General features: G+C 44.8%; 1 protein-coding gene across 1 annotated transcript; it reads right to left on the minus strand.

Moving 5' to 3' along the window:
- Positions 1-973: 973 nt before the first annotated feature.
- On the minus strand, positions 974-27226 carry LOC119457030 (zinc finger protein 90). Its single transcript, XM_049669184.1, has 5 exons — positions 27086-27226; positions 4746-4917; positions 3312-3380; positions 1702-1873; positions 974-1289 (listed from the first exon to the last, which is right to left on the minus strand). The coding sequence occupies exons 1-5, from the start codon at positions 27224-27226 to the stop codon at positions 974-976; spliced, it is 870 nt and encodes a 289-aa protein (XP_049525141.1).

Here is a 27226-nt window from a genome sequence, read left to right on the forward strand (position 1 = left end):
GAGGCTACGCGCAGGCTTCGCGGTGCCAACGCTAGGAGGCGCCGAGTTTTCTAAGGGAAGCGCGAAAGTACCGCTGCATTGCATGCCTCATATCTCGTTTCGACGGCAGCAATGCGTTGTGTTGACATATTGATTCAATGATAACGCATTATTGCGGAAAGTCGTCGTGAGAAAGGTTATGTCGCAAGTTTTTTAAAGTCCGCATATGCCACGGGGAAAACTGGTGAAACGAAAAACGTAGTATGCAAAAGTCTTCGAATTCGTTCCTCATTCGCCGTCCAATAACCTTAATTCGTGCTTGTGGCCCAATGCATACATAGTGTTATCTCTGCTTGGGATCCAATGCGACCCGCCGCGGTGGCGGCCGCATTTCGTTGGAGGCGAAATGCAAAAACGCTCGTGTGCTTGCGTTGTAGTGCACGTTAAAGAACCCCGGGTGGTCAAAATTAATCCGGAGCCCTCCACAACGGCGTACCTTATAATCAAAACGGGTTTTGGCACGTAAAACCCCAGAAAGAAGAAGAATGCTTTCAATGCGTGCTTTGTCCACTGGCCTCGAAATTTTGTCATATTATTATTGCACCTTTTAATAACGTGCCGTATGGCCTAATGCGTGGGCCAACCGCACGCATTTTGTTACTTTGGTAAGTCTACTATTAAAGCGGAAACGCATGTTCACAAGAATTTTACACGTAGTAGTACCGCAACTGCATTCGTCAAGTTCCAACATGTTCTGACATCTACTAGCAAGCTTTAACAGTAGACTAAACCACGTCTCCGCACATCATTCCACGCATCAGTTAACCTGCAGGAAGCTCCTTTTGGAAACACTGCGGATGCAGTCCTTGGCACGACCAGCCATCCACCGGATCGGATGGTTTCATCACACACGTATTTCGCTCCCCAATCACCTTAATAGCGCTTTGGTTGCACGACGCACAAAAATTTTTCGTGATCCGTGTGATCAGCATGCCTACAGCCGGGAACGCCATTCTCTTGCTGCGTGGCACAGAAGGTGACGCTTGAGGTTGTCTTTCCGGCTGAAGCTCTTGTAGCAGAGCGAGCACGTGTGCGCCTCCATGGCGTTCGAATGCAGTTTTCGGTGGCGTGCGAGGTTGGAGGAAGCGTTGAAGCCGCGGCCGCAGTCTGCGCACACGTAGGGCTTAATTTGGCCGTGAATGTTAATGTGCTGGCCAAGGCTGCTGCTTTGGGAGAAGCCCTTCTGGCAGACATAGCATACGAATGGTTTCTGACCAATGTGGGTCCTCTCGTGGGCAGCAGTGTTGGCACTGGATGAAGAAGATAACAAAAATGTTTAAATGGCGTGGATTGGTTTCACTTGGGCAAAAGTAAAGATGGTAGTCGTCTTACAACTTGTTGCACGTGCACTTATGCTGTGTTTATACGCTAGTTCAAGTTAAATATGTCATGAATGAGTCCAAGTGCACTGACATATAGCCCCGTGCTTAACATAAAATACTGCTCGCATACCTAGAAATAAACATGGCGAGTGTAGCGCTGATACTTTATAAGTGAACCGCTTGAAAGAGACCTACAACTAACAAATATATCTGGTGAAGATACAATACAGATGAAAATGCCGTGCCTTAACGTACATTAAGATATGTTAGCTACGTATTCTCCATCTTGTGGGCACGAGTGTGTGCTCAGACCGAACGTAAAACATGCATGTCATGTTACCCGTACGTGTGATTGGTTGAGTAAGAGCAGTAGCTGCATTTGTGCCTCCCTTGTGGCCTTTGCGCTTTTTGCTGCATTGGGTGTCCCTCCAAGTGCTCCGCAGAGCACGGGTAGGCACCACATGTGTCGCACTTGAATACCGCATGCTTGGATTCCACGAGCTGCTCAGCTCCTTGAACAAAATTGCAAATAGAGCTTCATGTTATTACCGAACTCAAACCGCCTACTTCGCTTTTAACGCGATGACGTTAAGGGCCCCGTGTCGCAGAAAATTCGGCATCGGTGCTGGCGTCCGTGGCCGAGAAAATCATCCCCAACCACGCAGGCCCTCCGAATATATTAGAGAGCTTTGGATTAGGGGGACGCAAGCGTAAGGGCCCCCAGGCGCTAGGGGGCCCCTACGCTTGCGTCCCCCTAATCTAAAGCTCTCTATTAACGCGATGGCGTTAAGAGCCCCGTGTCGCAGAAAATTCAACGTCGGCAACCGGTGTGCGATGCAGGTGGCGGAGAAAATCCCCAACCACCCCGACTGCGCAGGCCCTCCACGTGGTGCAAGATTTTGGTGAACAAAAATTGAATTTCTCACAGTGAAATCCGCCAGGAAAATGGTAAAGTACGACTTACCATTCAACGTCGGATTAGCCGTCGAACTGTTTACCAATCGGCGTCGGATTGTAGTTTGAATGTACGAGAAAACCTAATTCTGCTACGAGGAAACTCAAACACAAACCCCTTTTCCAGCATTTCTACCAGACCTACAGCCGCGCGTTGCGATGCGAACGGGTCCCGATAACGCTATCGCGTTCTGCTCTTAATGACGAAGCTTAAGCGTCCTCCAACCTTTAGGTATATGTATATACCACGCCTTTTTATATGGCGTGCGGTATATGCGGGTTGGGTGAAGACGACGTGGACAACAATGGCTTTTGAGCTGCGAAGAGCAACAACAACAACAGTGAAGGTGCTGTCGCTGCCAATGGACTTCTCTTGCTTTTGCTCTCGCTATATTCCAGTGGTTTAATTTGATCATGTACTGGACACAGTGCCAACTAATGCTAACTCCGAGATTCAATGCCTCCGATCGGTGTGAAAATGTGGCTTTTGAATGGCTTTTTTTAAAAGCTTAGAATCCTATGTAGAAGCAACTCAAAATATTCACCCATGCGTAGTACCCATATTGGAATATGGAAAGAGCTAATATCGACGTTACCTCGCTCCGCCAACGATTTGGAGCATATGTGAGAGATGTATGCTAAACTAAGTTGTTGCAGATTTGACAATAAGGGAAATTAGCTAAAAGACGTGCTACCAAGAGTACCAATTTCCCCTGCTGCCGTTTTATTTTGCGTAATACTAACGCTGATTTATTATCATGATGAGCGTTACTTATTTCTATAGCTAAACTTAACGCTTGCCTTTAACTCCTCCTTGAGATGTATAGTACCTACTACTTCATTATTTAAGTTGCCGCAGTGTTATTATGGGTCACCATCAAATGTGCGGCCCATATCATCTTCCGTATCGGAAGCTGCATATCTTGTAGCGTCTGGTTCACCTTAACAAGAAGAAAGTATTCGTGAATCTGAAGTGAATGCTTACTGTTTACTAACCAGAATGAAGCTGCGACGAATACTGCGCGGATTTTGACTTCAGGAACTGTGGTGTTTGCGGCCTTAAACCTGTAATAAAGTATTATGTACATGCAACTTCACAGTTACTCAATCCTAGTTATTTTTATATCTTTTTTTGTTTATTCGCTACTGTAATTCTGATTATCCATCTCCTTCTTCCCCCTATTTATTATTCTGTTGTTTATATATTTTTATACATTCAACACTGCTTTGTACATTCATTGTAATCTCCAGCATAATATGTAAGTGGTAACAGTCATTGTTGCGAAACACCTTTTCAGAAAATCCGCAAGTACAGTCTTCTTACCCGGCCATGGCGGCCGCATTTCGATGGGGGCGAAATGCGATAACAACCATATACTTAGATTTAGGTGCACGTTAAAGAACCCCAGGTGGTCCAAATTTCCGGAGTCCTCCACTACGCGTGCCTCAAAACCAGATCGTGGTTTTGGCACGTAAAACCCCATAATTTACTTTTAAATTTAATTTTTACGGCGTGCCTCTTAATCAGATCGTGGTCTTGGCATGTAAAACCCCATAATTTTTTAACAGTCATTTTATATCATCGTACAAGCGCGGATTTCAAAATCCGCGCTTGCAAGTCCTTGCAAATCATGCGCCTCATATAGGAGCGTACTGTTTACAATCGAATCCAACTTATACTAAGTGATATGTTTATTTCTGACATACGATTGTCAACAGGCAGAAAACTGATAAAGCAAAAGTGGCGCATCTTTCAAGAACGTTAAAGGGGCCCTGAATCACCCCTGCGCTGCTGTGAGCATCTCAGCCAAGTTTTGCTGTGGTACGCGGTGCATGAAGCTCGCAGGCAAAGCGCAAAGTCACCTTTCTCTCGAACGCTCTCGTTTCAACAGAAGCCGTGATCCTCACTCTTTTCTAGGTGCTTTATTTCGTAATAAAGCACATCCCCATACGCGGCTGCTATTGGTCGCTGCGGTCGGCTACGTAGCATATCGCGGCCGCTGCGGCGTGCCGCCACGAGTCCACTGGCTAAGGGCGCTGCGGCTCGCTGAGGACAACCGCGTTTAAGTTACATCTAGCGCGTCGTAGTCATGAAAATTGGAAGTCATGGCATCTACGTTAACATCCAAAATGAAAGTTGAACTGCGCCCCACGGTGACATTTCGAAGGCGGAGCGTTGTGGTCCCGCCCTACTCCGCCGTAGCCTTAGCAGTGCAAGACAGGAAGGAACGGGAGCACAGCGGAGGCCGTGTTTGATTGCCAATAACTCCGCTTCTGCTGAACGCATTGAAGTACTTTTTGCGGCAAAGTATTTCTGAAATAACGTATTTTCACTTCAAATGTCTTTCTTCACTTCGATAAAAAGTGGTTCAGGGCCCCTCTAATAGCAATGTGCGCACGGTTCATGCCGCGTATTTCAAGCATACTCACCCAGCTTGACCATGATGTCGTAGTTCGCTTTTAGGTTCGCGTAATGAAGCTTCTTGGTAACGGACAGGTCCTGCCACTCTTTGTCGGTGAAGTACTTGCGTATATTTTCTACATTGTTGTCCGTCGACATATCAGGAGCCAGCTGCACCGCAAGCTTCCTTGCCTGCTCCTCCTACACATTCGCAGCGTTGTTGTTGTTGTTGTTGCTGTCCTGAGTGGGTTGTGGCGCATACCCACAGTGGGGGATTGGTCATGAATCGGGTGGTTATGTTCGGTGCATAAAAACAAGGGAATTAACGAATAGAATACTGGAGTTTAGACAGGAAAATTTTGTGAGAGGAAAAGAAAAAAAAACACTAATTAATAATAGGTTAAAAAAGAAATATATGAATAAAAGAAAACTATGGTGGCAAAGGTGACAATAAGTTTATCATGGTAATCGATTTGATTCAATGAGATAATTTTGGATTGCCAAGCAAGCATTTCTGTGGCTGAACCCAATAATGGAGGCTCCAAAAGATAGAATTACTGGTTCCGATAAATCTAGGCCAATATTGCGAAGCGGAATTTCCAGTAGTCTTTTCCTTATTGCAGAAAAACGCCTACAAGACAACAAGAAATGGTGTATTGTCTCCGCTTCGCCACAGAATGAGCATAATGGTGAGGGGACCAGACCAGACCTGTGTAAGTAAAAGTTTAACGTAGGGATACGGCAGCGCAGCCTCGTGATGGCCACTTCAATTTTCCGGCTTTGGCAAAAGTCTCTGTGCCAAGGGTATAGGAGATGTCTGTATTCCAAAGAATTAGTTAGAGCAGAGCCTGACACTGCCTGCATAATGACACTCCTGCGAAATCTAGCAGCAGTGACATGAGCAGTCAAAGGACAATACGGAAAAATTGGTCCGGTTATCGATGCCTTGGCTAGTGAATCTGCTATTTCATTTATAAAAAGTCCTTTATGGCCAGGCACCCAAATTAAACGCAAACTTTTCAAATAAACAGGTATCAATGAATTAAACGTCCTCAATACGCGAGAGTCACAAGAAGCAGTGAGGGATGAGCATAATGACAATGAATCAGTGACTATCATGGCAGACGTAATTGATGGGTCTAATTTGCGTAGAGCCAGCACCACCGCCATAAATTCAGCTAAAAATATGGGTATAAAATCTGGCAACCGAAGAGAAAATGTCCAATCGAGAATAGGGGAAAATATACCAACACCTGATTTTTGCTCACATTGTGAGGCAACTGTCGCAATAACGATGTTTGTTTGCAGGCTCTGCAGATGATCTTGTAATATACCATCTAGAATACTATGTGGAAGTAATTTTGAATTATTAGGAAATATGTCATCGAATTGAATATCAGTGGTAACAGATCTGTCGGGAATTGGAAGTACATCACAGATGCGCACATCCAAAGGGTCAAGTAAATGTTGCGTGAATGTAATTTGGGGAGTATGTGAACGCGGCCAGTTTACACGAAAAAACCAATCAGGGTGGGAAATGAATATTGTTTGAGAGCGTCGCACCGATGATTCGTAAATTCTCAAAAACGTCTGTACTGTCAAAAGATGGAACCTACACGAAAGAGGAGGAACACGGGATTCTAGATAAAGAACAGAATTTGCAACAAATTTAGGAAGCCCTAGGCACAAACGTAATGCTTCCCTTCGTATTCACCTTGCGCAGCGTTGCTTCATCATCATGATCATCATCAGCCTATATTTTATGTCCACTGCAGGACGAAGGCCTCTCCCTGCGATCTCCAATTACCCCTGTCTTGCGTTAGCGTATTCCAACTTGCGTCTGCAAATTTCCTAACTTCATCATCCCATCTGGTTTTCTGCCGACCTCGACTGCGCTTCCCTTCTCTTGGTATCCATTCTGTAACCCTAATGATCCACCGGTTATCCATCCTACGCATTACATGGCCTGCCCAGCTCCATTTCTTCCGCTTAATGTCAACTAGAATATCGGCTATCCCCGTTTGTTCTCTGATCCACACTGCTCTCTTCCTGTCTCTTAACGTTAGTCCTAAGATTTTTCGTTCCATCGCTCTTTGTGCGGTCCTTAACTTGTTCTCGAGCTTCTTTGTAACCTCCAAGTTTCTGCCCCATATGTTAGCACCGGTAGAATGCAATGCTTGTACACTTTTCTTTTCAACGACAGTGGTAAGCTCCCAGTCAGGATTTGGTAATGCCTGCCGTATGCACTCCAACCCAATTTTATTCTTCTATAAATTTCTTTCTCCTGATCAGGGTATCCTGTGAGTAATTGACCTAGATAAACGTACTCCTTTACAGACTCTAGAGGCTGACTGGCGATCCTGAAATCTTGTTCTCTTGCCAGGCTATTGAACATTATCTTTGTCTTCTGCATATTCATCTTCAACCCAATTCTTACACTTTCTCGATTAAGGTCCTCAATCATTTGTTGTAATTCGTCTCCATTGTTGCTGAATAGGACAATGTCATCTGCAAACCGAAGGTTGCTGAGATATTCGCCGTTGATCCTCACTCCTAAGCCTTCCCAGTCTAACAGCTTGAATACTTCTTCTAAGCATGCAGTGAATAGCATTGGAGAGATTGTGTCTCCTTGCCTGACCCCTTTCTTGATAGGTATCTTTCTACTTTTCTTGTGGAGAACCAAGGTAGCTGTGGAATCCTTGTAGATGTTTGCTAAGATATTCACGTATGCCTCCTGTACTCCTTGATTACGCAATGCCTCTATGACTGCTGGTATCTCTACTGAATCAAACGCCTTTTCATAATCTATGAAAGACATGTAGAGAGGTTGATTGTACTCCGCAGATTTCTCGATTACCTGATTTATGACATGGATATGATCCATCGTAGAATATCCCTTCCTGAAGCCAGCCTGTTCTCTTGGTTGGCTGAAGTCAAGTGTTGTCCTGATTCTATTGGAAATTATCTTGGTGAATATTTTATACAATACTGAAAGCAAGCTAATGGGTCTATAATTCTTCAGTTCTTTAACGTCTCCCTTCTTATGGATTAGTATAATGTTGGCGTTCTTCCAGCTCTCTGGTACACATGAAGTTGTGAGGCATTGCGTATAAAGGGCCGCAAGCTTTTCAAGCATGATATCTCCTCCATCTTTGATTAAATCTACTGTTATTCCATCTTCTCCAGCAGCTTTTCCCCTGGTCATGTCTTTCAAGGCCCTTCTAACTTCAGCGCTAGTTATAGAAGGAGCCTCTGTATCCGGTTCATCACTATTTTGAATGAAAGTAGCTTGGCTGTTTTGGGCACTGTACAGGTCAGTATAGAATTCTTCCGCTGCTTTTACTATGTCATCGAAATTACTGATGATATTACCATGCTTATCTTTCAGTGCATACATCTTGCCTTGTCCTATGCCAAGCTTTCTTCTTACTGATTTAATGCTGCGTCCATATTTTACGGCTTCCTCAATCTTTCCCACGTTATAATTTCGAATATCTCTTACTTTTTTCTTGTTGATTAGTTTTGACAGTTCAGCGAATTCTATCTGATCTCTTGAGTTGGACATTTTCATCTTCTGTCGTTTCTTTATTAGGTCCTTTGTTTCTTGGGAGAGCTTACCTACTGGTTGCCTTGGTGCCCTACCTCCCACTTCAATTGCTGCTTCTGAGATCAACCTAGTTGCGGTTTCATTCATTCCTTCTATGTTGTCTTTATCTTCCTTTTCTAAAGCTACATATTTGTTTGCAAGCACCAGCCTAAATTGGTCTGCTTTTACCCTTACTGCCTCTAGGTTGGCCTGTTTCCTCTTGACTAATTTCACTCTCTCTCTCTTCAAATTGAGAGAAATCCGAGACCTCACTAACCTATGGTCACTGCACTTAACCTTACCTAACACTTCTACATCCCGCACTATGCTTGGATCGGCAGAGAGTATGAAATCTATTTGATTCCTTGTTTCTCCATGCTAAGGCAATCGCAACGCTCCACTGACAATAATTACAGATTCTCAGGCCGCATGCAGGAACTATCAGAGGGGAAAGGTCGGTGCGAAGGCACACCGGATACTCACCGAGATCAGCAGAGAATTCAACGTCAGGTAAACCCAAACAATAACCTGGGCCCCGGGACACGATGGTGCTACTGGGAACCGCTATGCAGATGAGGTGGCTTGAGGTTTCACTAATTACCGAGCTGCCTCTTGCAACATCGTAGAGGACCCGACACCCATCGATCCCTGTTATAAATCAATCTTGCAATACTACAGGGAATTGAGAAGACTCTACCCAGCACCGCACAAGAACCTTTCAGCCGTGGACTCTGCGACATTACGTAGGCTACAAACGAATACCTATACAAACCTCCATAGACTGCATATACACTACCCAACAGCCTACAAAGACATATGCCCGTGGTGTGGGAGCACACCGACGCTCTATCACATCACATGGGAATGCACGGCTCACACAGAAGAGCAAGATGAGAATAACACGAGAGAGAGGTGGGAGGCATTGCTGTCCAGCTCTGCCCTCGGGGACCAGCTCAGGCTGGTCAGGAGGGCAGAAAGGATGGCGTGGGCCAGCGGTGCCTTGGAATAGGGGCCCGACCACGCAAACTGCCCCGTTTTAGGGGCAACGAAGTCTTTTGTGCAAATAAAGTTTTGTTCTTCTTCTTCCTTGTTTCTCCATTAGGGCTTTTCCAGGTCCACTTCCTGTTGCTGCGCTTCCTGAAGAAGGTATTCATTATTCGGAGCCTATTCCTTTCCGCAGCGTTGCTTGCTTGCCTTCAAAAGTGGCTCGTACCCACTATGGGGGATTGGCCAAGAATCGGGTGATTGATAGAAAACAATTATTGGAGTCTAATAAGGATCACTTTTGAAAATTCTTGAATGATGAAAAGAATTTATTCATATAAAATTTAAGAATTTAGGAAGGAAATCGTCCTGATTCAATTATGTACCCCACAACAGCTGCACCAACATCCCTATGACAATGTCCGATAGAAGAGGCACCAAAAGATAGAATATTGGGTATCGTAATATTTAATCCAGCACTGTTAAATTTTTCTTCTAAAACATGTTTTCTTAATGAGGAAAAACGGCGGCATGACAGGAAGAAATGTTCTATTGTTTCGTCTTCATCACAGTATGAGCACAAGGAGGAGGGCGCCAGACCAGATCGATGTAGATAAAAGTTTAATGTAGGAATGCGACATCTGAATTTGGTAAAGAGGACTTCAAGTTTTCTATTATGGCAGAATTTTCTGTTCCAAGGAAATAGGAGGTGTCGATAATCAGTTAGATTTGTTAATGGCAGGTTCCAGGAGTCTTGCATGAATGCCCGTCTCCTGAACCTAGCCGCGGTTATGTAAGCTGATACAGGAAGAACCGGAAGGATTGGACCACTAAGGGCAGCTCTTGCTAAGCTGTCAGCTAATTCATTGATAACTAATCCTTTGTGTCCAGGCACCCATACCAATCTAATTAATTTTAAGTTAGAAGGAATAAGACAGCGTTGCTCAAGTCTTCTTCTTCTTCGCATTATTCTATTCGCTCTGATGCCTCGCAATTTTACCCGATATGTCGCGGATGCTCAGTTCTTGCTTGCTGGCTTGCTTGTTCCTTCAACTGTGGCTAAGTAGTTTTTGCATTCTGTTTCTCAGCCCGAGATAGTGGGTGTTATTCCCACTGCAGCTTTGGCATTCCGTTATGATTGAAGAAATGGTGATGTACCGAGGGTTTGGTACACGATAAACGTTTACCTGGTGGGAAAAATCATTGTGCAATGTCTTGTACTTAATAGCGCATAAAAAGGGGACGAGGCACAGATGGACGACGCGGACACAGCGCTATTATGCGCTATTAAGTACAAGACATGGAATACCAACTCGCCCAATCTTACGCTCTTTCATTGTGCAACTTCTTCACAACACCACCTTTCATAAGCAAACTGTGTTTACGGGTTGTAAGACCTCGTCTCTTTTTTTTTAACAGTTATTGCTGTGAAAGGCTCACTGCCGTATCGTTTAGTCGCCCGCAGGTGTCCATCGCAGGAATCTCTAAGTGCTTTGCTAGTTTATAAAGAAATACAGAAAACAATTCGCGGTGCCCCAATGGACTCAAATGCCGGTCTGGCAGAGCATCGGTCCGAGGTTCTACCTCTCAGTGGCTCTGCCGATGCTACTGAAGGGAGGAATACTGCGCATGGACCGTACAATCATGCCGCTAGATGATATATGATTGGCTGTTGCTATGCTCTGCAGCTTACCTATAGGCAACTCCCGAATCCGTTACTTGTGTTGGCAACAATGTCCAAATAAACAAAGATGGCTACGGCATCTAGGTTCAGAGTGGTTCTCTCGGTTGGTGCTGTGCTCAAGTTTTTCGTTTGTGCGTAGAATCGATGTGTTTCGTCGATACCAAGAGGGTTTTTGCTGCCGATAACCATATTTTGATTGGTCTCAACGATTTCAGCAACGGTACCGGTGCAAAGTGCTGAATAAACAGCCAGTATGTTGCGTGCGCTGGTATGGGGAGGCCGCGTGTATAGCGTACTGCTGAAGAACAGCTCCGCTGGTAGCCAACATTCACACAGTGGAATGTCGGCTATACTTTCAGATGTTCAGATTTGATTCAATTCGAAAACCGCACTTTAGAACGCATGTACTTTCTAATTACAATGCCTCCTGATACGCGCATCCGTCTCTTTTTTTTTTCCGGGAATAACAACATGCATAAACACTATAGCCACCGGAGATGTATTGCAAAGACTAATTGTAACCCGTACAACTTAATCTTCTACAGTTTGTTTAAGAACTCGCTGACTAAAGTCACTGCACGAAGCAGTAAGACGGATGTTGACATGGCGAAGCGTTTTGTCCTTTCAACTTGTGTTTCCGCCTTGTCTTTTTTTTTTTTTTTTCGTGTAGTGCTTTTAGTCAGCGCGTACTTAACAGAAGCGAAAATGCGCCAACTAGTCCCATTTGTTGTTCTAAACCTTCGATTTCATGCACCCACTTCTCTACCACCGTCGCCTCCTAGTGCCGACCAGAAAACTGAAATATCGAGCTGCTTTACTGAGTGCTTCAGAGATGGCGCCATTTCCCCGGTGAAAGCTGCATGCGGGGTATTCGAATAATCTTTTGTAATCAAGGACATGGTAGAGGAAGGGGTTCTATAAGTAATAATTATTGGGTAAGTGTGTTTGAATAACCATTCCTGATTGAATCGAATAAACGTTTTCCAGAAAAATTACCTTCGAATTTCAAATCGAATATGGTGTATTTTCTCATTTCTAAAGAAATTGAAATATCAAGTTTGTGTGCTGTCCGTCTAGTTAAAAATGAGTCTTCTCATTACGAATTTGTAATGTGGATTGAGAGAAGCTGTTCGCTTAAAATTGAACTTGTAAATCAGAAATGGTTACTCTCAGGTATCTGGCGCAATGAGGCAAAAGAGTAAGGAAAGAAGATAACGGCATGTCCGCATATGTGGGGAGAGTGTTGTGTTTTTTTGAAAAGGGAAAGGGGGGGAGGGGGGGCGATGATGTAAGCAACGCACATCATTTTAAAGGCATGCAAACACGGTGAGACGAGCGTAGAGCCACATAATACATTGCTCTACCTCAGTAGAGACATTTCGTATATAGGCTGGCTAAGAGTGAGTCATTCGTATTAATTGGCTGGAAATTGCAATGCAGGAGTTATCCTCCGTGAAATAACCACGGTTTTCGTGCAGCAGAATAATTCGTAACAGTGCTCGCTAGCCTCAGCTCTCCCCAGTCTCAAACCGGTGTTGTTACTTTTTTATTCGCACAGAAACGAATAGTCGACAGTTTGGAATCATGATATCTCAGTTGGAATACGAATTCAATAGAAAAGACCATTCAATTTGTATTGGAAATTTCGAATACTCTCACACTGTCCCAAATTTGAACTATATATAAGGCGAGCACACGCGCTCAAGTTCGGACGGAGTTCCGTAAACGGCGCTTAGCACCTACACTAAAGTGTATCTTGCAGGCACTGCATGTGATGCCACCAATCAAAAGTGAGTGAGTGAGCGAAACAACTTTAATCGGTTCACACTTTGTTTCCCTCTCTCCCTCGCTCTCATTTTTCGAAAATCAGTGTGCACAACGCGAACTATAAAGACTGAGAAGGGGTTGGCACAAGCGTTGGTCCTATTTTTGAGCTGTTGATTGCGCTGTGGCTGAATGGTCTCTGGAAACTTAAAAAAAAAGGTAATTTTAATTTGTGAAACTGAGTTTTGGTATATACAGCCGACTTGCTGCAATGAAGTTCTTGCGGTCCATTGAGGTTTGAGCTGTTATGCGCTTGTAATGCGTAATTTATTTGATTTTTTGAGCGCTCGTGATCCACAATTGATTAATGCGCTTTGGAAGACAATGAATGAAGTCATAAGGAATGGCTACTCGTTGGACGCTTCAGCTTCATTCTTTTTATTCGCATACATTGTGCGAAATGCGTGTAAAGTGGGCAGTGGGCAGGAAACTCCCTCAAGATTGGGGTAAACGATCAAGGGAACCAAGGGGCCTAATTTTGGTTACTCACCACCATATAAAGCCAACATTTAATGAGGCCGGGGAAAGCGCCGAGGAAATAATTTTTTTTCTGAAGCGTAGAAATGGTGACTTAAAGTAATTGAAAGTGGACGAAATAACTTGCCGCCGCGGTAGAAGCCAAACCCTCCATCTTTGTTAAAAAAATTGGTCGCAGCTTCGCAATGCTATAAAATATAAATAAAGTAGTTTTGTTCGCGATCCAAACTTCTCACTGAGCTGAGGGCGAAGCAAAGAATGTATGTAGAAGCTGGATGTCCACGGGCTCTAGCTCGAAACTCAAGCTTGCACTTCTGTGTGTTCTTTGTGTTCTTGTTTTTGCTCAAAACCCCGCACAGCATTTTCACACATGCGAAAATAGGTGCCAAAATACATGTACTCTCGTGTACTACCGAATGCGTACGGTGGAGCCTATATGGCTCACATTGCAACCTGCGCCACCTGCTGGGCATGCTCAGTGCAGGTTGTGGGTGCGGAGGTATGAGGGTACGTATCCTACTGAGATAAAGCTGCCCACTTACAGCTGTCTTGCAGGGACGCTGTAGGAGTTCGTTCCGCACTGAATCGCCGAAGGCCACCTTTGCGGGCAAGCCGTACTTATCTTCTTGTGTTTCTTGTGTTTCTTGTACGTCAACACCTGCAACAATCGTCCTCGCCAAAGATCATCCGATCCAAACATACGTTGCAGTGGATTGGCTCAGGGCGCATATCCGTCATCTTTCCCGCGTCCCCGATCATCACTTGGCGTTTTTGCCTTCGCAGAGACCTCGTTCCACGTTTTCTGAAGTTATCGTCACCAATCCAGATTGCTTTCCATCAGGACACACCCCAGCAGCAAGGCCTTCATTCCCCTTGTGGTGCCTGCAACACCTTAGGTGCGCCTAAGTATTCCTGGCGTAAAGAGAAGGCCAATCACCCAAGAATAGATCTGCAACAGATGACGCTGCTATTAATGAATGAGACCTACTGGGACCGAATACACATCTGTACCGATGGTTAGGTCTCATCTACCAGTTCTTCAGGTGCCGTTGTCATTCCGGCCACGAAAACCACGCTCAAGTTCAAACTGTCACACGTCACAACATCAACGGCGGCAGAGCTTGCTGCCCTGCGTGCTGCTGTACAATACCTCCTGCAAGAGACCCCTCAGAAATGGGTCATATTTTGTGATTCTAAGGCAGCACTTCATAGTCTGCATTTTGGCATTTATCACAGGACTCATAAGCAGCTGGTATATGAGATAAGAGAAGACCACCATCAAGCTATCGCTAAAGGGCATGAAATTATATTTCAGTGGCTACCGGGATATACGAGCATTGCTGGTAATGACCTCGCCGACGAAGCCGCCCGGTCTGCTCATCTGGAAAGCCGACCAGTCCCAATCCCCTTATCCAGGACCGACGCTGCAGAAAAACTTCATATCGTGGCTAAAGCTATGACACACAAATACTGGTCTTCTCTTAACCCGAAGTGCCATCTCCACAAAATTTACCCATCCTTGAAGCTTCAAGTGCCATCAAACATTTCCCGCTCTGAGGCGACAGTCTTGTGCCGCCTCTGGCTCGGGGTGGCAATTTTGTACAAAGGCCTACTCGTTCCGCATTGGAATGGGGGATACGCCCATGTGCGACTCTTGTGGAACCAGAGAAACAATTTAACATGTCTTATGTCTGTCTCCAGTTCGACGTCGAGCGTGAAGCTCTCCGGACAATATTGAACCGGCTGGACTCTCGACCATTTTCGGAAATGAAGATCCTTGGACCATGGCCGTATGCGTCGATGGCACAGAAATCCACGAAAGCCTTGTTGCACTACCTCAAGTCGACAGGTCTTGGCGACCGTCTGTAGACTTCGTGCGAAGCTTCAAATGTGCGCGAAACTGTGCTCTCTCTATTTCCTTCCTCTCTCTTTTCATCCCTATACCCCCTTTCCCCAGTGCAGGGTAGCAAACTGGACGTGCGTCTTGTTAACCTCCCTGCCTTTCCTCTCTTCTATTTCTCTCTCTCTCTCTCTCTTGTGTTTCTTGTGTTCTTGTCTTTCTTTCTCTTTTAACAGTGGAGCTGTTTAAGCCGGCCATAAAGTGTGCCGCCCGCCGCTGCGTTCCCTAGCAACCACCTTGCGCGCTATGCTCGGGCGAGAGAAAGATAAATGAGAGCTTGAGAGAGTGCGCGCGTCACGCGCTATGCTCGGGGGAGAGACAGAGAAAATGAGAGCGAGGGAGAGAGAGAAACAAATTGTAGCAGCAGCAAGGAGGCAACGCGCAGAGGTGCTGCCGACGCCATCCGCGCACCTCCGCTCCCCGCGTTAGCGCCGAACGCTCGCGGTGTCCGTGACTAGGGCACCTCGATGCCACCGGCGCTGGCCATCGAGGCACCCTATCCGTCACTGCAGGTAGGCGCCTCTGGCGGCGGCTCGGCCGAGCTCCCACCAGCTGCGCGCTACTGCGCATGCGCCGTGACATCATCCAGGCGTGTCATCTGCTGCGCGCCTCTCGTACACTGTAGTACATAGCTTTCGCCCCACTTCCCCTACGCGTGCTCGGACTGCAAGTGCTTCCCGAAGCGTTCCCCGATGCCACGAGGAAATGCTTATACTTCATATAACTTAGCATCACTTTGTACAGCCAGGACCAGCTAGGAACCGATCAACTCCGCTGTGTATTTGGCCTTGCGTCGCTAGTGCAAGCTCCCCGCATTTTTTTTTCTTTCTTTCTTTCTGCAATCGTTGGCCCGTTATAATCGGCGCCCTAAACACAGGTCAATGTGCTTCAACTGACACAACACGTGCTCTTAGATATTTTTATGTGTGAAACTAATGAAACAAAATTTGGAAAATTATTTACTCATATTACTTCCACAGGATATACATATATAGACTTCAATGACACGGTCTTCTTTTTCGAGATTACTTGATTACTTGATTTGGTCTTCCTTGTCTTGCAGTTGTAATTTTAGTATGCCCTTATTACCCTGGAGAGAAAGAGAGCAAGCGAGAGAGGAAAGGCAGGGAGATTAGCCAGAAGTGAGTTTCCGGTTTGCTACCCTACACTGGGGTGGGGGATAAAGGGGTTGGAGAGAGTGCAGAGAGAGAGCGAAAAAACACACAAAAAAGACACAGGCATAGGTAACAGAAGAGGCGTACCGATCACAGACGTTCACACAGGCCAGTGGACTTCAGGAAGCGCAGGAGCACTTGCATGGCCTTCTGATGCAATGTCGAGTCGCGTCGATCTTGCAGAATTCTTTCTTCCGATAAAGGCTGGTCGTCCAACTGGTTCAGCATGACGGAAAGCGATTGTCTCTGCACACTGTGTTGTGGGCACTGACTTATTACCCCGGAAAAGGTATATCACTTATGACCTCGGTTTTAGTGAATACGCATTAATTTGAATTGAATGAATCAGTTGCGTAGGCAGATGATTCATCCGTATTTGTCAGTAGTATTTGTCAGCTGTATTCAGCTGTATTTGTCAGTTGTATATCCATTTTTCTTTATACTGCCGAACCAGACGACTTTTCCTAGAAGTTCTGACTATATGCGTCTCGTTTCTTGCCTGCGGGTGAAAACAAGCCTAACGACAAACATAACTGTTTCCAAACGTCAGTTACTTCTTTAGAAATTTGCTTCTTAGAGTGGCTAAACGGGTAAGTTGTCTTCCATGCAGCTGTCTTTATCCTGTACAACAGGAGACCTAGCGTCCGCTCTTCGTGTGTTAATGCTGTATTGAGTTGAGATATCGTTGCCTCCTATGTCTCACGTCATGTTTTCTGTCATGCATATCCTTGTTTGTGAACAAAACAGATTGCTAATAACACAGCTTGGAAATAAACAAAATAAAACAAGACGGCGTATTATTGGAAGACCATAAGACCTAGCTGGACGAAACAACTGGTTCATGCATTGAAATAAATTGCGGAGGGTGGCTAGATTATTTTTAATGCTTGGGCAGCAATCAGGGTTATTAAGCTACTACTGAGAATTCGTAATATCGCGCCATTCGCTGACAGGTTTCCACACTCTCACACTATATAGTATCAGTCGTGAGCTAAACGTGAATTCCAGGGCTTAATGGATAGAATCCCTTCGCGAGCAGCCGTCGTCGTTTTAATGAAGGCTGCGCTGCGCACAGTGGCAGCTGAGTTGACGATGTGCAGCAGCTTCTTATCCGAGTGCCAGAGGCTGTCACTATCGCACTTTCGCATGCTGCCGAATGAAATAGGGTTTAAATAATTAATTGGCAAGGGTGTGAGAAAACATACGTCTTCATAGAAATTCGCCGTGAGTTTGTTGAAGGAAGATGATCAACAGCCACCATCTTGTACTACATTTCTCCTGAACAATGTTAACATATTCCTGTTGCGCCTTTTATACAGTTTCAATACATGTAATCTTGTTTAGGAAAGTAACAGCGTTTTACAAAACGATATACAGTATGACGACGCACACGAGCGCTGACTAACAACCGCAGTGTTTACTCGTACGGAAAATCTACATGTGTGCGAGAATTCCTAAGTTCGTGAGAAAAAGGAAAATCCACAAGCGACTTGCAATACGCGAAATGCCTTTTTTTTAGCAAGTTATAGTTTAGAGTTACACTTGTTTATAACACATGAAAATGTCACCAGTTCGCTATTCCCATTATCTCTTTAGGGTAATGTCTGGGTCAACGTCAGCAATACGCACACACGTGACTAATAAAGGGCTGCTGGATGGTCCGTTTAGCAAGTTTGCGTGCTTGTGCCCAGTACTATCATTGCAACTGTCTATCTGGCAGTTTATTTATTGTCTATTTAGCAGCGGCGACAAGACAAAATAATTGAGCAAGTAATTCCCTTGCCACGTGTAACATAAGAAACGGCATGCTTCTTGTTGCACTGCTTTTCTTTTCCTCCTTCGACGATATTGCTGCAGTGTGCAGCTAAATTATTGGAAGCTCTCAACACAAGCCTCTCACCATTTATAACATCTGGGAAACTTCGTGAACTTGTACGGAACGATTTCTTGCAGCTGTTTAGCCATGTCAGATCGTGGGAAGCAAGGATTCAACGACATTGGCGATAAGAGCTTCAAGGAATCTTGCTTCTAAAAGCCCTTTCACAGTGCTCAACGATTGAAACATGATATTCGGAGCGCCTGGTAGCCGCTGCTTTTTGGGGGGGCACCAAATGCAGCTGCGGCACCAAATGCAGTCGCAATGCGTAACAAAGGCTCTCGCTTGCATGGTATACCACGATGATCACCTCGTTGTCCCCAACGCCCCCGGCTGGTGCCAAAAGCACCGGCAGCCATGCGCTCCGAATATTGCGTTTCAATCGCTGAGCACTGATGTGCTAGTCTGAAGCAAATTCACACCTTTTGGGGGGCGAGAACCTTATCAGTGTTACACTCTAACAAGTTTCTGGTGAACCTTTTTCTGCACGTTTTAATAAGTAAGCAATACAATAGTTTTTCTACAATACGGAGCATTGTAATGGGACCTTTGGATAATAGATAGGATTATTGCAGTATCTAGAAACTCAGTCAGTCATTAAAATAAATTACCGGCAATTAACATGAATTAACAGGCATGCATCTGTATTGTTGCTGACCAACGCTCCTGTATGTGGTCTGCTGTGTGTTCCTCTTTTGAAGAGCTGTTTCTTCATCCAAATATGCATAATCAAATGGCACAAATGAGCATTCAGCCACCGTCTAGGTCATTAGGGGAGAGGGTTGCTAGGTTCACGACCTGTGTTGTGAATGTATAGCTACCGTGACGTAGAAAGCATGGCTTTTACATGGAACCGACCACACTTAACCGAAGGAAGTGCTTTCGCCCGCTGTGCCGTTCTGCCATATACGAAATATGTTTTTTTTTTCCTTCTGTTTAACAAGTATGGATCCTTTTACAGCCACGTGCTGTTAGTGCTAAGAAGGAAATTCGCGTCAATGGGTCAATTTGAGGCTGTGCGACAACCAGGCCGTTATTGTAGCCGGAACGTTTTGCACTGTCTTATCGATTAATGCGGACGCGCTGTGGTACGCATTTCAGTCATGATAACAGCGTGTTCATCCAACACCACCTAGATAGCAAAACGTCTGTTCACTCCGATCCATGACGTCATGCTACCTGGCCCGACTGCCATAAAATATAATGGGGATGCTCCCGAGTAAGCCATGGTCATTCTGACGTCACCACTTTCGTCACGCAAGCCTTGGCAATGGAAATTTCGGGCCAGGTAACATGACGTCCTGGATCTGGAATGAACAGGCCTTGTGACATCTAGGTGGTTTTGGTTCATCACGATGCGTGACATACGTATAGTCGCCGTTGTCGGGCGAAGCGAAGATGGAAATAAGTGGTAATTGTGTCTATATATGGTTTTCAGTTTAAACTTGGCCATGCGCAAAGCAGCCCGTAGCCAGCAGCCCTATCTATTCTATTTATAACGGCGAAAATCCGTAGCAGCTTGTAGCCTGTACATCAGTATCAGCCCATTGCTTCCATTGCAGGCCGTAGCCAGCAGCCGCACCCTTTCGGCGGTGGCTACATTCTTCCCGATATCATGCACTGCACATGCGCCCTTGGCACTAAATGTGATTTTCAACTAAGAGGACCGAAGCAATACTGCCAACACTCGTGCGACGTGCGGCTAGTCTTGTTCGTGAGGCGGACTGTGGAAAATGTGTTTTAAAAGTGGGTGTACTTTTGCAGAGCAAACCGACCGGTAGTGGAGTGCCTTCTAAGCGCGTGAGTATTTTCATGATAGAAAACTACCTGCATCTAAGTAATTTAGATAAAGGACGAACGCGTGCTTTAGGGTGAGTTCAGTAAAGTAATTATTAGAGAAATCTCGGCTTGCCATTCGCTCCTCGTTCCTCGCTCCTCGTTCAACCACGTAATTTTGTTTGTTTGTTGCGGACATTGATAAGGCAGCGGAAAATGCTTTCTATTGAATTCTTGTTTAACAAGCAGCAGCTGAGTCCAAATATATTTTGACGCGGGGTTTCAAGCTATCATAAAAAAGAATGAAATTGGGCTGAAAGGCTTTTAGTCTGGACTAAAACGGCTAGAAACGGATTATCTCTTTTAGATGAGAAATTTGTAGCCGTTGATTTAATATCTGAAGGAGCATTCGGGCCAGGGTTTTAAAATGTTCTCGATAGATACCAATGGACAGTCATTATTCCTTAACACGTGACCAGTTATTGTCTTGTGCTGAAAGAGTACGTTAGTTCAATCAGGGTCGTAAAGCATTAGGATGAGACACGCCTGTCGATTGGTAATCTACAGCATGCAAACCCCTAACCAAGGCATTTGCAAAAGTTTTACGTTAGCGAAGTGCAGAGTATATTTTCTATTCGCACTTTCCATCACCTTTAGGTAGTGCAGCGGAAATTCAGCATGGCGGGGATAGATGTGAGGGGACGGGTAAGGGAAACACACGCATCTCAAGAAGCAGGTGGCTAATGGCGAGTCTTTAGCATCGCTCCCCATATTTTTTTCAGCTTTCTAAAGAAACGCAAAGCGTCAATCACGAGGCTGCATTTAATGTGGGGCACGTTATATATCACGAAAATGACATCATAAGCACCGCAGTCCACGTTCAGTCTCTGTTTGCAAACCACAAGCGTTGTGAAAAGCTCACCGCATACGGTCAAGATTGAGGTTGACGGCAGAACCACTGCCATAAACATCGGTACACTTTTTTATCGTGTTTTCCAATATCTCCTTAATGTCTGAGAGTAGGCACCTAACAGTTACTCGAATGCTGAAAATGGTACCGCTCAGGCGTGAACAGATACAGTGCTGGTAGTCATGCTGCTAACTAAAATAAACGGCACGTGCATTCACGACGAGAGGCGTCTCACTGCGTTACAGCTGTGCAATGCTTTTTTACGAATCCTGAAAATACTAGTAAACACGCCCAATTCCCGACGCATGTTGTTTGTAAGTACGGCTGACAAGACAGTGACAGTGACAAGAACTTTTATTGGATCATGAGAAACTGGCCAGGGGGAGCCGAAGGCTCCCTCAGGTCAAGTCGCCTGTGCTAAAAAACTGTCGCGTCAGCGTTGATTGCTTGAGCCGCACACCATCAGAATTGAAGGGCGCTTAAGCTTCGCCTTTAAGAGTGGAACGCGATAGCCTTCAAAGATCCCTGGCTGCTTATCAGGCTTTTTTTCTCGTTTGTTCAAATTACAATCCGACTATGTTTGTAGGGTGTAGTTAAGTCGTACTTTACCATTTTTCTGACGGATTTTACTTTGAGGACGTTCTGGCGGGCTAGTTGGTTCATAGCGTTTAGCCGTTTTTAAAACTGCGCAAGAAAATACACGAGGACACACGAAAGAAACACACACGACACCACGAGCGCAGTGGGAGAAATTCAATTTGAGAAATTCAATTTTTGTTCACTAACCCCTTGCGCCACGCGGAGGGCCTGTGTGGTCGGGGTGGTTCGGAATGAATTTCTTCGCCATGGATGCCACGGACGCCGAAGCTTACGCCAAAGCCAGGGCCGGTATTTTGTAGCGATGCCTTTCCGATGCTAATGCCTTTTCGCGCTTTAGCGCTTGGTCAGTGGTCAGAGCGACGGTCCGCTCACGTTATCAACGGGATCAGCCGGCCGTGAGCGGCGGATGATAAGACTAGTATAGAATAAAGCATAACGCATCGCTACAAAATACTGGCCCAGATAACCTCGTAAGGCACCGTTCATGACGTGCCATCGTGGCGCAGTATTCAAGTAAATTTCTTTCGAACGAACTCAGTGTGCTGATGCCTATATTATTAGTTTGTCATGATCGAACTTATCAGATGGCAATCTATGCCATATTTTGCCCAGATGATGCCATTAATGTCGTGATGTAAGTGTTTGACGTAAGCATTGATTTGTACTCGAGGATGCAACACAAAGCATAGACTGACACTTGTGTGTGACAGCCCAGCATGGTGCATTTCACCATTGAAGGTCACTATTGAAGGTATTGGAGACCGTCTGCAGTATGTGATAAACCTTGTTAATGGTAATGACAACAATTTCTTGAATTGCGGACGCTGTGGACGCCTATTGTATACTTTATAATGGCAGTCTTTCAGGACGCAGCGAGAATCAGTGAACTCGTTAGATCGTTGAGCTATCGGAAAGGCGCTCTGCAGTTGATAATCGTGTTAGTAATCCATCACTATCATTCCGGCTACGGGGCCCATAAACATTTATTAGATCCTGGACCTATGGACAACATATACATTACGAGGACGAATGGTTATTGGTCTCAAATGATTTCTGGAAGAAAGTGGTATGGTTGGAAATTCTTTATTGCAATTTCTATTCCCTTCTGGGCCCATAACCATTAGTACTGCTGTGATCTGAAGTGATGTTTTGTGTACCTAGTGTTTGACAAATTTGGTGTCATTCTGGGCTGTCTTATATGACATCTGTTGTGGTTTTCATTTATTGTAGATGAGCTGACTTTTCATTCCATAATGTGTTGTGAGTTGCCCTCTACATTTATGTGAGATCTGTCCTTTATGTTAAAATTTCTTCTGATGTCATTTGTGTCGGTGAACTGTTTCAGTCCATTTACGTCACTTGACTGTCTGACTTTTTGTTGTTACTTTGCTTTTGTTAACTGGCTTGTTAAGTCATATTTAATATATACGTGTTGCATGAGAAAAGGAGTAGGCGGTACCGCCTGAAGGCGCCAAGTTAACCTAATATTTAGGTATTAAAGAAAGAAAAAAGAGAGATACGGCGTTGTTTGATACCAGTGTCTTAGCAATTGAGTAAATTGCGCTCTCGCAACTGCTTCGATAAGCTTGGTATGTTTCCTTCGCTTATATATATATATATATATATATATATATATATATATATAGTAACTGGATTTTTCAATGGGCCAAGCGTATTTAGGAAAATCAGAAGCACAACTTCGCGGTTATCTTAGGTTTATTATTTTCCCAACAGTTTCGGTCGGTGGACCGACCTTTATCAAGGGATACAGGAAAATCTTGCAACAGTCTTTTTATATCTTCAGGTAGAGAAAGAAGGCGCCAAAAAAAGGTGAGAAAGGAGAGATAGAGAGATATATGACAAAGGTGAACATGCAAAAAAAAAAAAAAAAAAAAAAAAAAAAAAAAAAAAAAAAAAGATGGAGAGTTAAAGGGAAGACCCCAAGACCTGGTCGTGCCAGACAAAGCAAGGTCAAGGTCACTGTTAAGCGTGTTTCACATGCACAATTGACGGACACGCCTGTTATGTTAAGTTGAACATGCAAAAAAAAAAAAAAAAAAAAAAAAAAAAAAAAAAGGGGGGGGGGGGGGGAGGGAGGGAGAGTTAAAGGAAAGACACCAAGACCTGGTCGTGCCAGACAAAGCAAAGGTCAAGGTCGCTGTTAAGCGTGTTTCACATGCACAATTGACGGACACGCCTGTCATGTTTAAAAAAAAGAGAGAGAGAGAGAGAGTTAAAGGAAAGACACCAAGACCTGGTCGTGCCAGACGAAGCTTAGGGCAAGGTAGCTGTTCAGCTGTTAAGCGTCTTACACATGCACAATTGGCGGACACGCCTGTCATGTTAAGTTGAGCATGCAAAAAAAAAAAAAAAAAAAAAAAAAAAAAAAAAAAAAAAAAAAAAGAGGGGGAGTTAAAGGAAAGAGAGTTAAGGAAAGACACCAAGACCTGGTCGTGCCAGACAAAGTAGAGGTCGAAAGACGAGAAACACGAAAGCAGAAGAAATAACCTGCGAATGTAGTAACAGCGTGGCGAAATCAGCATGAAATTGAAAAGCAAGGGCAAAACACGAGAAACAGGAAATAAGAAGCAGCCTGCAAATATGACAGTAACAGCGTGGCGAAATCAGCATGAAGTTGAAATTGAAAAGCAAGGGCAAAACACGAGAAACACGAAACAAGAAGAAATAACCTGCAAATATAATAGTAACAGCGTGCCAAAATAAGCATGAAATTAAAAAGCAAGGCACAATAATGTGGGTGGTTCGGTCCGCTCCCCCACTGTGGTAGTGGGCATTCTTTCGACATCACACACGTGTTCGGCTTGCCTATGCGGGGATTAAGTTCTGATTTTAGCTAATTTAACTTATGGACAAAGAAACGAGAGGTTTCCCATGTGTTCATTTATGCCGTGCGTGATTGTTCTAAATTTGTGGATAAAATATGACTCTCTTTGTTCCCGTTCACGAGAAGAGCGGAAGCCTGACTGGAGAAGAGTGACACGTATTTTATCAAATGAATGCTCAGGCAGACTGATATGCTTTGAGAATGGGAGATGTGGTAGTGCGCGGGTGTGAGCTCTGTGGTTGTTTAGACGGAGTCTGAACGCGGTTCCAGTCTGGCCTATATACTGTTGGTCGCAGACTTCACAATGGAGCATGTAGATCACATTGCTGCTGTCACAATTTAGAGGTTCCTTAATTTTGAATGCGAAATCAGAGGAAGTAGCCTTAGCAAGACAGGTTGAAGTCATGTGCTTACAGACCTTGCAGCGGGGTTTACCACAAGGTCTGCAGCCTGATTCTATGTTTTGAACCGTGGTTGTCCTAGCTCTGACGAGGATATCTCTTAGATTTCTTCCCCGGCGATAGACAACTCGGGGTGGCTCTGTGAAAATTGAAGACAAACGTGTGCTCTGCTGAATGATATTAAAGTGTTTGGCTAGGATGTTGTTCACGTGCGGTAATGTAGATGAGTAGGTGAGGATAAGGTTGGTTTGGTTTTTCGGATGGCGGGGCTTTGAGCCAGTCAAAATTTCATTTCTGTCTAAGGCTTGTGCTCGGCTTATAGCATCATCAACAATACGTTCCGGGTAGTGCTTCGCCACCAGGGCCGTTCTGAGTTCCTTTGCATGACATTGGAAGTCTTTCTCGTCAGAGCAGATGCGGCGGTATCGGTGGGCCTGTGAATACGGGATGGCTTTCTTGCAATGTTGTGGATGGCTACTTTTGAAATGAAGATATTGGTGGCGGTCTGTTGGCTTTTTATATAAGGTTGTGAATATGCGATTATCTTTAATTTGTACCGTGACATCAAGAAAGTTTACAGCTGATTTAGAATAGCTGTAAGTGAAAGCGATTGACGGATGAACTGAATTAAAATCTGCTACAAATTTAAGGAGACTTTCTTCGTCGTGGTGCCAAATAAAGAATATGTCGTCTAAGAACCTTTTGTAGATGAGCGGCTTCAAAGGTCTGGCCGCAAGAAAAGGTTCTTCAAGTGATGCCATAAAAATATTCGCATAATTAGGAGCCATCTTCGTGCCCATTGCCGTTCCGCTTATCTGGAGGAAGTGTTTCTCGTCAAATTCAAAGTTATTGTATCCTAGTACTAACCGCAGTAGCGTTGACAGCGTGTCCTCGTCTAGACTTACAGGCGTGTTTGCGTTCATGTAAGCGTTGACTGTCGCGCCAATGCCCTCTGCTTGTGGTATGTTTGTGTATAGGGATACTACATCCATTGTCACCAGGAAGCTTTCTTCGGGGATCTCTAGTCCAGTTATTGTGCGAAGAAATTGGTTGGTGTCCTGAATGTAAGATGGAATGGTCGGGACTATGTCCTTAATTATGAAGTCTAAGGCACTTGAAATTCTTTCTGTTACCGTGCCGTTGCTTGAGACAATAGGGCGACCGGGGTGGTTAGTTTTGTGGATTTTGGGTAGCAAATAAAAACGACCAGGGGCTGGCTGAATCGGCAGCATTGCTTTAAGCATATCTCTAGATATTTTCCCCTCCTTGTGCAGTGAATTTAATTCGCGGCATATTTCTGATTCGAACAATTTAGTGGGGTCCTCTGTGAGTTCCGTATAGAATTCCTTATTTTCTAATTGTCGATATCCTTCTTTCAGGTAGTCGACCTTATCCAATATTACTATTGCGCCACCCTTATCCGCAGGTTTAATTACAACATCTGATCGACGGCTCAGCGAGTCCAACGATTTGCGCTCTTCGTACGACAAGTTTTGTCGAAAGGGTTTCACTTTTGAGCATGCTCTCATGATATCTTTTTGGACGGCGGATATATACATTTCCAAATATCTGTCCCTCTGATCTGGTGGCGACCAATTTGTTCCTGATGCTCCGGGGAATGCTGTTCGGCTGGGTTTATCATGAAAATATTCCCGCAAGCGAAGATTTCTGGCAAAATTATCCAAATCCTGATAAAACTGAAACTCATTAAATTTACCGCTTGCCGGACAGAATGTAAGGCCTTTAGCAAGAAGACTAATTTCGGAGGCCGTTAACCGGGCAGATGAAAGGTTAACTACCGTTGTTTCTACGCCATTGTTAATACTTGTGGTGGTCGCAGGGACGTTCGCGCTGATGGAAATCGTCTGAGGTATGCCATCCCGCTCTAACTTCCGACGCTTACGCTCTTTTGTCTCCCCTATTTTCCTATTTTCATACTCAACTAGGTCGTTTCCCTCTATTTCGCTGAGATCTGATTTGCATTTCAGTGAGTGTTCAGCTTGTTCAAGTTCGTGAGATTTGCGTTCACTGTGGTCAATAATTATTTTCATGAGATTAAGCGACGCCTTCATGGAGTGTTTTGTCCCACTGTGCCCGCTCATACTGATCTAGTGTTGTCATTGCCGGATTTAGCTTTAGACACAAGCCTTTTGGTACCAAATTAGAAGCTGCATATGACTTAAGCGTCGTGCTGTGAAGATTGTACTTTACGCGTTTCTCAATCGTTTTCCTGATTTGCTGAAATGCACGTGACCGTGGTTTAGGGGAGCGGACCGTACCTGAACCCTGAAATTGTCAGTTCTGCCGTGGCTGCGTCGGTCGCCGAGTGACGTCCGCAAAGCTGCGCAGGTTGTAGGCCATCTGAGGCGGTCCTGGAGGGGTGGTGGACTTCTGGGCCTGGGGTGGTGGCGTGCGCGACGAGTCGGCATTTGTGGCACGCTGTGGAGTGCCGGAGCTCGCGGTGGTCGCCAT

Source organism: Dermacentor silvarum, chromosome 6, assembly GCF_013339745.2.
Source record: "Dermacentor silvarum isolate Dsil-2018 chromosome 6, BIME_Dsil_1.4, whole genome shotgun sequence".
Classification (NCBI taxonomy): Eukaryota; Metazoa; Arthropoda; class Arachnida; order Ixodida; family Ixodidae; genus Dermacentor; species Dermacentor silvarum.

Bases quoted from the DNA above. Each gene is read 5' to 3' on its own strand.
- LOC119457030 (XM_049669184.1), bottom strand. From the start codon at position 27,226: ATGGCGACCACCGCGAGCTCCGGCACTCCACAGCGTGCCACAAATGCC. The intron at 4,918-27,085 runs GTCACTCGGCGA...GCGAATGTGTAG, and splicing joins ACCTGCGCAGCTTTGCGGAC to GAGGAGCAGGCAAGGAAGCT. The intron at 3,381-4,745 runs GTGAGTATGCTT...ACTTTATTACAG, and splicing joins CGACATCATGGTCAAGCTGG to GTTTAAGGCCGCAAACACCA.